Consider the following 12,276-nt stretch of genomic DNA (forward strand, 5'->3'; position numbering starts at 1 on the left):
ATCTCTCATAAAGCTGGAGATCTCATAACAGGCTCGTTGTCTAGCAGGAAAGATTGCTGTGTGTTTACTGTATGGAGGGCTTGTTCAGTCAAATCCTACCAGGAATTGAGTGGATGCAATTGTGGAGGTCTTAATCTGATCATGAAGCTCTTGTGTAGTAGTTGTTGTTGAGTGTGAATTGTTTCCTTTGCTTACATGATATCTAACTGATTAAGTGAGGGGTCCTTGGTGGTTGCTTTATCTAGCTTGTGCTCACTTTCTTGTTTAAAGGGACAGTTCAACCAAAAATGAAAATTCTGTCAATATTTTCTCACCCTCTTGTAATTACAAACAGTTCGTTCTGGTTCTTGAATATGATTGGCTGAGAGCCTTTTCCAGTCATGCGATATTCTACCAGTATCACCACGGGAACCGTTTGTATCACTCCGCTTGCAGCATTTCTCACAGCGAGTGTCATGGCGGACGAGCAAACTCACCATAATTTTACAATTACTACTGATTGTGTGTCATGGAATGTAGTTTTAACAGGTTTTTTTAGGCCAGAATGTAGTTATTTAGACCTCAAATATGTGACTTATATATAAACATAGCGCCTATTTGAAAGTTTTTTTTTTTTTTTTTTAGACGTTTTCGGAGATGTGAGCTACAGATATTTTTCAAAAAAATTATATTTTGTATAAATGACATGCCATATTTGGTATTGAAAAAGGGTCCGTTAGTGATTATGATTTCGATTTCAGTGAAAGTTACATTATCGCAGATGGCAGCAAAAACTGTCTTTATGAGTGAGTCTGTAGCAAAGGCTTTTATATTGAAAGGGACTGAAACAAGGTTGTAAACAAGGACATTGTTTTTACTTTAAAGAACACCTTATAAAATGCAACTGACAAATGCATTGACAAGTGCTGTCATGGGAAATCCCCTTAATTGTTAAAAGGACAAAGATATCGCTTTCTTCAGCGGACATTCAAACTGATTATGAATATAAGATTGACCTGAAGAATATCAGCTAGATGCAGGTAATGCACTCGCTTAGTTGATCTCTCTCTCATAATACTCTACATCATACAGTAAGCTTCAATGAAGTAACTCAGCATTCCTTCATTACTAGTTCTAAAGTGACGTTTTAGAATTAGTAACGGAGGATTGGACTCATCTGTTAAACTGTCAACTTAAGATTTCACACACATATGCTGTCGAACTGTTGTACAAACACAATATCACACTCGTAGCCGTGCGATAATGCTCTATATCAGCATGGCTGTGATTGCCTACGGCCGAATCACAGCCATGCTGATATGGAGCGATATTGCATGGCTATGTGTAATATTGCATTTATACAAAAGTTCAACGGCACGTGTGTAATAAGATGTGTGATATTGCTCATGTATGATTTTATTTCTTCTGCAAAAGGCAGAATGTCCAAGCTGCTCTTTTCTCTACAATGAAAAAGAATGTGGCTCCATAAATAACAAAAAAAACAAAAAAAACAACACACACACACCATAAAAGGTGTCTAAACCACTTGTGCGCTATAATCCAAATCTTCTGAAGTCATTTGATAGCTTTGTGTGAGGAGATCTAAAAATTGAAGTCTTGCATATTTCCATCCACTCTCTTCCAGTGACATTAACAGAACGTTCATTCCAAGTTATTGGTTCTTTAAAAATGTGCTTAAAACTTTAGCTCAATTTTTGAGATCATTCAGAAATACCGTTTTAATGGGAACATTAGCAAAACGTTCTTCGGACATATTTTTCTTACCTGGGATAACTCTCAAATCTCATTTGTGTTCTCGGACATTCAAATGTGGCACCTCGAGATTCAATGAAGCATGAAATCTAATGATGTTTTTTTTGGTTTTTGGTTTTTTGTTTTTTTATGCCAAACCTAACACAATGCTTCCTGATGCTTATAAGTAAATGATGACAGAATTTTCATTTTTGGCTGAATTGTTCCTTTGAGTGTCCCATTTTGGGGGGTGTTTTAGATTATATGCATAAGTGGATCTCTTTCCTTGTTATTATTCTGCCACTTTTAGGCTGTTTGTCTCCCTTAAAACAAGTTGATTGACTCGTGGAACAAGTCAAAGTCTTGGCTTTTGTCTTTCGACTAACAGGGGCAACTAGTGTGGCCATCGTAGTTTTAGACGCTGACACATAAAACACAAGGCTAACAAACAGGGGAGGACAGGAGGAGAGGAGGGACAACCTCTGAGACTGACAACCACCAATTGACTTCAACTACATAACCCAATCATTAAAGTCGTTTCACTTCAATGAGCGGCCACCGCTGGGCCCACAGGAGAATAATATCTCCAGCTAAAATCGCCCCACTAAATACATGGTTTCTATTTACTTTCTCCCTACTTTGGTTGTTTTTTTCCTTTTCTTACCCCTTTTCTTATCTTTTGTACACGTTTTAGCCAGTCTTACGGACAACAGCCTATTATTTATTCAGAACGGCGACACAATGCAAAAATGCATAATTCATTGAACTTTGTACTTTGCTGTTCTATTTGAGCATGCACAATGCATGAGCCGTATGGAAATATGCACACGCCCAGCAAATTCTGATGTGCCTGTAACCTTTTAAAATCAACCTGGATCATTTATTTACTTGTTTACGCATTTGTCTTTTGTGTTCGGGCCCCTGAAAACACGACTCAACTGTTGTAGTGGTGCATTTCACAGTTTTAGGCCTTACGTTTTAATGTCTTTTTTTATGTTATGGCTGTCATTTGAGGTGTGATTGGTTCTAAATAGCAGTTATGTGCTGTAGCAGGGCGAGGGTGTTAGTTACAACACTCTACTTTAAGAAAAAGAATATTTTGTTGTGTTATTATAAAGGGTGCAAAATTAACTCTGAGGGTGAGAACCAATCAAAAAAGTGCCATTTTTTTTTTTTTTTTTTTTAATGACATAAAGAACGCTTTCACATGTGTTCTTGTGCAAAAGTATATTTTTAAAGAATGCTTTGGACCACATAATCTGATGTTATCAACTTGCGCTGAGAAAGTGTAATCCGGTTTTCGGACCAAACTAAGAGCAGTCTATGAGCTCTGAGACAATAGGCATAAAGCTGGTGGACGTATTCTGGCTTTTGCACAATGGCGTGGTCCATTCAGCAAGACTGTTGACCTCTGACCCCCCTCCCTCATCTCTCAAGATGCACTTAAACTGTTTGTCAGAACAACTGAAGTGCACAGCCAGATCTGCCATGCCATAGCCTTCTGTTTCTGAAGGGCTGAGGACGCGCACTCTCACACACACACACACACGCTCATGTTGGGTTTCCATGTTATATGGGGACTTTCCATTGATATAATGATTTTTATACAGTACAAACTGTGTATTCTATCCCCTAACCCTACCAATCACAGAAAACTTTCTACATTTTTACATTTTCAAAAAAAAAAAAAATATGATTTATAAGCTGTTTTCCTCATGGGGACAAAAAATGTCCCCACAAGGTGAAAGATTTCTGGTTTCACTATCTGACGTAAGGTTTACCAGGACCACACACACACATATACACAAATCCCACAATTATAAGATGGCTAAATTATTTCTGTTAGTCAGAATGTAAAATTTGATCTTATTATGACATTGTTTTTGACTCATTTTCATGGTAAAAATTATTTTGTATTTTAAAAAAAAATAGAAATAACTGAAACATATTTGTAACACTTTCATAACAATTGGCAAACAAACTGAATTCAATTACTTATTAGCTACGCCTGATAAATGCAATATAAGTTATATATATGTTTGCTAGAGAGGAACTTGTAAAAATCCCTGACGTCTAGTCATGCAGTTTAGTTTTTATATGGTTTTGGCATTTGATCAAAGAGTTGCTTAAGATATGATGAACTTTGTTCTGATCTTGTCTCACTGAATCATGTCAGAATCAGAATTTTATCAGGCGAACAAGCACACCCAAACAAAAGTTATTTTTTCATTTGAATTTCCTTACATATTCACATCAGTGTGTGTCTGCTTGCACTTATATGAATGTGTGTGAGTGTGTGTGTGTGTGTGTGTGTGTCCATGTGTGTGACAGACAGGGGATTATTGTCACCTAAGTGATGGATGATGCATCGGCCCCCAGCACTTGAAAGCATTGTGAGGGGGTCAAGATGGCCCTCTCAGTGCTGTCAGATCCTGAAAAGATTTACTGTAGAGACAGCTTAGCCCCATCATAATAGATTGCTTTAGGGGTGAAAGGAAGGCATTACCACAAACCCAGAGCAAATGAGAACTGGCCATAGGACTACAGCACAATTTGACATCCAACTTTTATCTTTTAGATCAATGCAAGTTTTAGTCTGTCTGTTTGCTTAGCAATTAAATATTGAAAGTATAGCACCTGCACTGTGATACTTTTTTTTGTCATGTGTGATGTAATTATTTTATATATCTAATTCCAATTGGTGGAATTGTTTGTACATGGTTTATTCTATATGTGTTCATATATTCTTTTAATTATTTGTTGATTCGTTGACTTTAATAATATATATTTGAGTTGGCCTAAAAAACTGACAATAACAAACAGTTATAACATTATAAATAGATAATATCCAATGCACAAATTATAATTTTCAGTTGAAATAAAATCAGTCGTTTAATTTCATCAATGTATAATAACCATATATAAAACAGGAAAAAAAGGAAGGAAGCAATAAGCAACAAACTCTCCTCTGAAAATATGTGATAATTATATTTTGGTAATTCATCAAACGGCAATCAATTGGAATGTAGATCTTATTTTTTTTTTTAAACTAAAGTTATATTAATTATAATTAGACCTATAATAATATTATAATCCATGAAATAATTTAGGTTACGATGTATGCTTTATGGCCATGTGTGGATGAAATTATTACTATATAACAATAACCCAAAAAAACGCTATTAATCTGTATCAATAACAATTCTGTAATAGTCTAATATTCACGTAATGGTTATTTATGACCAGGTTATTCAAGATTTAAACTGTTTTTGTTGTTGAATATAGGCTGAATATGACAGATAAGCGTCTCAGACGACATAACGTGTTTCTGTCGGCGCAAATATTGAATTTAGTCCTTCAAAACGCAAATACAATTCGTTTAAAATGTCTGCTAAATGTTTGTGGCAGAAGACAGCGAGTAAAAACAGGTGTATATATTTAAAGCTCTGTGGAAAACATCGCGCAGGGCACGCCTCGCGCTCAACCCAACAGTTGATGTATTTTTTACATTTTCATTAGCTGGGAAAGATACATTTTCCATCAATAATAGATTCATATGGTGGTCAGAGGAGGAGAGGACATGGGGAGGGGTTCAATCCTTTTGGTTGGAGATAAGAGAGGAGGAGTGGCCGATAGAGAGAATCACTAATGAGCGCGACTCACCTCATCAAAGACGCGCGTGTTCGGACTCTGTCTAGCGCTGCTGTCGCGCGCAGTGTCATGATACTATGGGTTGCGTGCTGAACTCTACGGGACCAGAGCTGCTATTACAACTGGAGGCTTTGAGATCCACCGCTCAACAACTAGCCCAACTTTATCAACTCTCGGGAAAGAAAAAGGTCAGATATGCTCTTACCTTCGTTTAAATGTAAATGTAATATTAATATTAACAATAATAATAGCTGTGTTATATATCGGCCACCCCTCTTGAGCGGCAAACCGATGCCTTGGCCTACTTTTGTAACACACATTAGAGTTGTCACAACATTAGAGCTCTGAGATGAAGTTTGTGCAGGTTTTTAGCTGTATGTCTTGATTTCGGAGAGGGGCCCAGATCAGCAGCTGTCGCCTAGCCCTGAGCGCCCTCATGAGGGAGCAACTGGTACTGTCATTTTCACTGTGTGAAGAGTCGGTGGTGTCTTTTATTCAGAATCAAAAGCGCTATTTAAAGCGGGCTAGTTCTTTTATTGTATTATGATTATTATTTAAGTGTATTTAGTTGAGTTGCACTCTATAAATAATTTATTTTTCAAAATAAACGCAGGCATTTTTGAGTGCATTTCGGTTGAAACACACAACAGATGTGGTTTGTCATCACAGTGCGCTCTTGAATGATTTTAAATGTGGTTAATTTAGGAAACTTTGCAGCAAAACAACTGACTTAGAAAAATTGATAATAGACCGCGATAATAAAACTGTATTTACGGTTTAGATTTTATGTTTAAAACAAATACAAATACAAACATTTACCCTGGATAAACAATTTCACTATATTAGGCTATACGGAAATCTACACATTTATTTAAGTAATACTATCATGGGTTTTGTATTTTAAAAACAATAAACTATTTGTTTGCGTGCGTGTTTCATTTGATTAATTAAATTAAAAACGAAAACACCTCAAACACATCGAATTACCCACATTGTTTTAAATATCAAAATTTTATTTATATAATTTTATTATTGTATTCTTTAATTTCACATATTTTATTAGAGGAATTCTCGTGATGCTCTCGTATATTTTGTGTGCTTGAGTTTTCATTTATTTCTTGTTGGCCTTCGGTAAAGTAAATTACCGAATGAATCATGAGCGATTTCAAATGCGCTTTGCATTTAATAATTACTGCATTATCTGTTTATCCTCTTCTTTCTGATTGTTTGCTGTGTGTTTTTTATCCTTAAAACATTGTAAAATATAACCAATTAATATTACTGCTTTTGCAGTTGCTATGTTTAAAATAAAGCCTTATTTCTCTCTAAAAAAAAAAAAAAAACACGGATGATGATGATAAAAATAATAACAATAGTAATAATAATAATAATAGCCAAATTGAAGGTCTTTTTTGTTGTTGTTTTAAAAAGCTTATGCCGTTTTATTCTCTCTTTGCAGATCTATTATAAAGCTATTAGAGATATTGAAATAGGGGAGGAGTTACTGGTTTACATGAAGGACGGAGTTTTCCCCGAGGGCTCAATGGCACCGAACCTGGAAGGTGAGATTAATGCAAGTCATTAGGCACTCTTTTAAACAAACTCACACAGACCACACTCGTTCACCTCTGCCAACAGTTAGTAAGATGCTTTATGTGGCCTTTGCATGTCTTGTTGTTATACAAAGTTCGGCAATGAAGAAATATTAAAGTGCATTTCAGTGCATTTTTAAAGTGCCCAGAGGCAACAGAACTAGTATTCGACGAACTTTAAAACGAAATTGTCGCACTATAGAAGTTGCTACATGTGTAGTTATTTTTGGTGGCTCATTACATTTATAAAACTATTTACACACGTTTAAATATGTATGTATGTGTCAATACACGTCATATATATATATATATATATACACACACATATGTATGTATGTATGTAAATATATATGTATGTGTGTATGTATGTGTGTATATATATATATATATATATATATATATATAATCGTGATTAATCGCATCCAAAATAAACGTTTGTGTTTACATAATATACGTGTGTACTGTATATAATTATGTCATCTATATAAATACACACACATGCATATATATATTTAAGAAAAAAAAAATATATTGATATAAAATTCATTTATATTTATATATAATATAAATTCTATAAATATATATACATGCAAATATTTCTTAAATATATACATGAATGTGTGTGTACTTATATAGACAATTATATACAGTACACACACATATTATGTAAACTCGAACTTTTATTTTGGATGTGATTTAATCACGATTCACTGATTTGACAGCACTAATATATATATATAGAGAGAGAGAGAGAGAGAGAGGCTGCACTGTACACAGTGGCAGTGTTTTTTTTGTTTTGTTTTTTGTCTACTCTTTTTCTAAATACGTCCTTAATTCTTTATTTTATTTTATTTTTTTCTTTAAAAGCAGAGGTTGTCATTTGCAGTTTCCTTATGAATACAGAATGTTGGCAATTTTGAAACAAGCTCATAATCTTCTGAATCTTTTTTCCAAGTGATCTGGTAATTTTGGATTTGAAGCTCAGAGTAGTTGATACAGACTAGAAAATTGCAAAGGCACTGAAGTGTGTCACAGTGCAGCAGTCACTTTCCAACACATGCAAAATGTTTTATCTGATAGAGATGTGTCCTCAGATCTCCCTGCCAAAAAGGCAAGAAGAAAGCTCTCTGAGAGAAAGACCTTGGCTAGTAGAGACAGGGACGCCAAAAGATGCAAGCCAGGCTCCACTCAGACAGATCAATTCAGAGAACAAAAGAAAGGAAATGTAGAGTAGAATGAACACGGTCATCGAAGAGGAGTCAGACGAGAGGCTGAGAGAGACAGACAGATAGAGAAAGACAGAATGAGAGCTCTCTACATCTACCTCCTTCTCATGGCTTATCGGTGGTGGAATTTGGAGTGGAGCTAGAGGAGTCTCGGGGGACCTCACCCATGCTCACAGATTAGCCGCTAAACTGCACATAATTGTGTTCCCCCTACGTCTCTCCAAGAGCTATTAGTTTCCCATTCCCTGTCTTTTTCCCCAACATTCCTGCCTTTGTCATTAGTGCTACTGATGGGACGGAGAGATAGTGTCTTAAATTCAGTACAGAAATTAAATCTGCACTAAATTTTTTCATGACTTTTTTCACTTTAGTTTTCCCTGTAAAGGCCTCTTTGAGGTTACAAGGGTAGTTCATTCAAAATACTCATTTATTTTGCAGGAAGTCTATGAGCATTGCCATGGAGTGTGTTCTGTCAATACATGTTATTAGACAGAATTGAAAAATAAAGCAGAATATATGCTGTAATCCTTGTTAAAATAGCATCGATACAACCATTTCATGGGCTTTGCTTTCAAAATGTTGAGTCAAAGAATAATGAATGTCATCAAACTTGGCTTGATCTGGGCCATGCATGGAGTATATCAGAGTTATCACTGAGTTTAATTTGTGGATGATGATAGCTAATGCATCAAACTTTAGTACCTTAGAATGACTCCAGGGTTATCTGTGAACTTGGCTCTTGTGTCAGGATATCACTAAGGATAAAACAGCCATGTTTTTAGCCATTTAACCCCGGGTCATATGAACAATTACTCTAAAGATAGATTTTCAGTCTAAAGCAAGTCAAAAAACATGATTTTTTTTTATCTTTAATCTTATCTCTTTACTGTTTTATGTAATTTTATGTAATTGATCTTAAACATTTGTATTTGTTATACAATACTTGTTTCAAATGCTCTTCTTTAAGCACTAGCCTTACACTCAACGAATAAGGTTACTATCAAAACTACAAGCATTTTTGGATGTTATGCATTTGATAATAAAACAAAAAAGTATTTGTACTCCTAAGCTAGATTTAAAGATGTATACATTTCATTACATCATTGATATACAAAATATCAAAACAAGTGGCATCTGCAAACAAATGCTGGTAAAGCTTTTCTTAGAACTAACATCACATTTTTCTGAACCATTTTTGAAAGCAGCTGGTGTTTCAGTGATTTTTAGTGGATATGTAAAGTCAGTTCTCCTAAAGTTCACACAGGTGTCCTATAGAGTAACCACAGGTGCAGTTCATCAAATTACCTATGGACATGTTCCACTAACATTTGACAACTAGAAAGTGCTCAAATATTTTTGTTTTCATTTTAAACAGTATGTGTTTTATCATTTAAAACCTCTTTTTCTGTGAGATGTCCTGCTGGAAAAGTAAAGTATTTTGTCATCTAATGTAATGACATTAAGACATTTTTAAATGTGGCTTAAGTTTCAGAATACATTTTGTGGTCTTATTCTGCAGACTGTACCTTTTTATAATTGAAAATTTCCTTATAATTGTTATTCATGAGCAATTGTATGATGCTGTCCCAACAGATGAGCAGATGTACCGCTGTGAACACTGTGATGAGCTCTTTACATCAAAGCTGGAGTTACGGCGGCATCAGAAATACTCCTGCAGTAGCAGCAACTCTATCTTTGACTCGCTAAGCGAAGACTTCAAACAGGAGCGTGAAGACAGTGATGAGCCAGTGCACGAGTGCAAAGACTGTGAAAAGATCTTCCCTAGCGAGTACAGGTCAGCACGCTCCACCATACTGCACAAGTTGTAATTACCCACCAAGCTTTAGGTAACCCCTTGCTGTTAGAATAATAAAAAAGGTAAAAATGCTTTCTAATGTTTATTTGCCTGATCTGCGTACATCAGTGGTTTTCAACTGGTTTTGCTTTAAGACCCAGATTTTACATTGTACCAGTGACCCAACACAGAACCAAAATTGTTTATTGCACATGTGTATGTTAAATGTGTATGATAAACATGGGTACAATAAACTTGTGCATGAGTAATATGTTTATCTTACAAAAGCAAACAAAAATGTCTTTAGAATCAAACATTGAAATTTACTAAAATTACAATGAACCACATAGATAAACATTATGAAAAATTAATAACGTGACAGACCGCAAAGGAAAAGGTCACCACAAACCATATTTGGCATTTGCCTAATTTGGCTACCAAGTGATAGATGATTTTTTTTTAAATGAGTTTGAATGTGCTTTGATGTCAAAAAAGAAAAGAAAAAACACCCTTTTAAAAGATTTTACTATTCTAATTATACATAAAAATATGCTTAGTTATATTATTTGCATTAAAAATTCTTCGATGTGATATGCAGTCTTATCAGAACAGGCCAGTTTAGAACCACTGGCCTACACGGTGGTCACAGTAAATATTTATGGTGTTCTCATTTATTCTTAGTCTCGGGCAGCATATGATTGTGCACACAGAAGAGAGGGAGTATAAGTGTGACCAGTGCCCCAAAGCTTTCAACTGGAAATCCAACCTCATTCGCCATCAGATGTCACATGACAGTGGCAAGCGCTTTGAGTGTGAAAACTGTGATAAGGTAGGTTACTGCAACCACTTATATTTTTGAAAGTGTTAATCATTTTATATGTGGGAAGGTGAAACCTACGTGCTCATGGACAATATCAAGATTTTATGTTTTAAAATGTATTTGAAGAAAATGTATATCTTTTACATGCAGTAGTTTGTTTTAAAAGGTCCTGCAATGCATGTGGCAAATGATTTTTTAACAGTACAAACATTCCATGTAGTCTTTTGATTAATATGAGGTCATGAAAGCTGCAGAATAATTATAAAATTTATTAGCCAAATTTTGTTTAAAATTCTTTTAGATGGATGTCACACCACAGGACGTCAACTTTCCAAAAGTATTACTTTTCACTTCCCCTGTACTTCAAATTTAAAAACATTATAATGCTAACAGTACAATTAATTTTCATTTATTTTCATTTTACATTGCCTTGCTTTACATAATGTTAGATTTGTATATTTACACTTGGCACTAAGTTGGCATATTTCTATGGGTTCTTCAGGTGTTCACAGACCCCAGCAACCTCCAGCGCCACATCCGCTCTCAGCACGTCGGTGCCCGAGCCCACACCTGCCCTGAGTGTGGCAAGACCTTTGCCACCTCCTCGGGCCTCAAGCAGCACAAGCACATACACAGCAGTGTCAAGCCTTTCATCTGTAAGTCTGAGCAGTCTTGTCTAAGCCTCAGATACAATTACCAGTGTCCAAAGACCTCCCGGCTAGCTCCACCCCAAGATTGTGACAGCTGTTGTTTTATAGGTCAGAGAAACTAAATGAAATTCTAGAGCCATTCTTTGTTTTGTTCTACATTTGTTGCGCTTTTCTTTCGTGCTTTCTTTTTCGCTCTTTTAATTACTCCATTTTACCCTTCCTCTTTTTTTTTTTGTAACTGTGCATTTCCTTTTGAGGGCCCATTAAAGCTTGTATATGGCCAAGGCAGATTTAATGTTTAGAGGTAAATGTCTCTGCCATGTCTTAGCTGCCCTCTTACCAATACTGAGAAAACATCGTTTTCTTTTTGCTTGGCTTCACAATGTTCTGTGTGTTACCATCCAGTGTCCAAATGCATGTATGCTGTACCAGTGTACATGTATTTGTATGTATACGAAATTATTTAAAATAGTGATACTATTAATAAAGAATATCATCAACAAGTTATTAATATGCTAATTGATCATATTTTTAACTTTTTTTTTTTTATTTCACCTTCAAAACAGAGTAGAGTTCAATGTAGACCGGGGTAGCCAACCCTGCTCCTGGAGGTATGCCTTCCTGGACACTTCAGTTCCAGCCCTGCCCTAACATACCTGCCTGTAATCCTGAACATCTTGATTAGCTGTTTCAGGTGTATGTCTGATTAGGGTTGGAGCTAAACTCTGCAGGAAGGTAGCCGTCCAGGAGCAGGGTTAGCTACTTCTGATGTGATTGTTGAACATAATAAACAGCATGCACAGTTTATCGG

The 12,276-nt window shown here is 35.5% G+C and overlaps 1 protein-coding gene across 9 annotated transcripts in view; it reads left to right on the forward strand.

Moving 5' to 3' along the window:
• The window catches only part of prdm16 (PR domain containing 16), a 256,289-nt gene that overhangs the window by 223,715 nt on the left and 20,298 nt on the right, over positions 1-12,276 (forward strand). For 4 of the 9 annotated variants that reach the window (XM_051904337.1, XM_051904344.1, XM_051904338.1 and 1 more), the window contains exons 5-9: positions 6,842-6,944; positions 9,794-9,995; positions 10,677-10,824; positions 11,117-11,152; positions 11,318-11,573. In XM_051904337.1, the coding sequence (XP_051760297.1) occupies positions 6,842-6,944; positions 9,794-9,995; positions 10,677-10,824; positions 11,117-11,152; positions 11,318-11,573 (745 nt within the window). Of the gene's footprint in view, positions 1-5,376; positions 5,571-6,841; positions 6,945-9,793; positions 9,996-10,676; positions 10,825-11,116; positions 11,153-11,317; positions 11,574-12,276 lie in introns of those variants that run through there. The other 5 variants (XM_051904343.1, XM_051904346.1, XM_051904345.1 and 2 more) reach the window with 4 other exon arrangements.

The sequence above is a fragment of the Ctenopharyngodon idella genome, chromosome 8, assembly GCF_019924925.1.
Source record: "Ctenopharyngodon idella isolate HZGC_01 chromosome 8, HZGC01, whole genome shotgun sequence".
Lineage (NCBI taxonomy): Eukaryota > Metazoa > Chordata > Actinopteri > Cypriniformes > Xenocyprididae > Ctenopharyngodon > Ctenopharyngodon idella.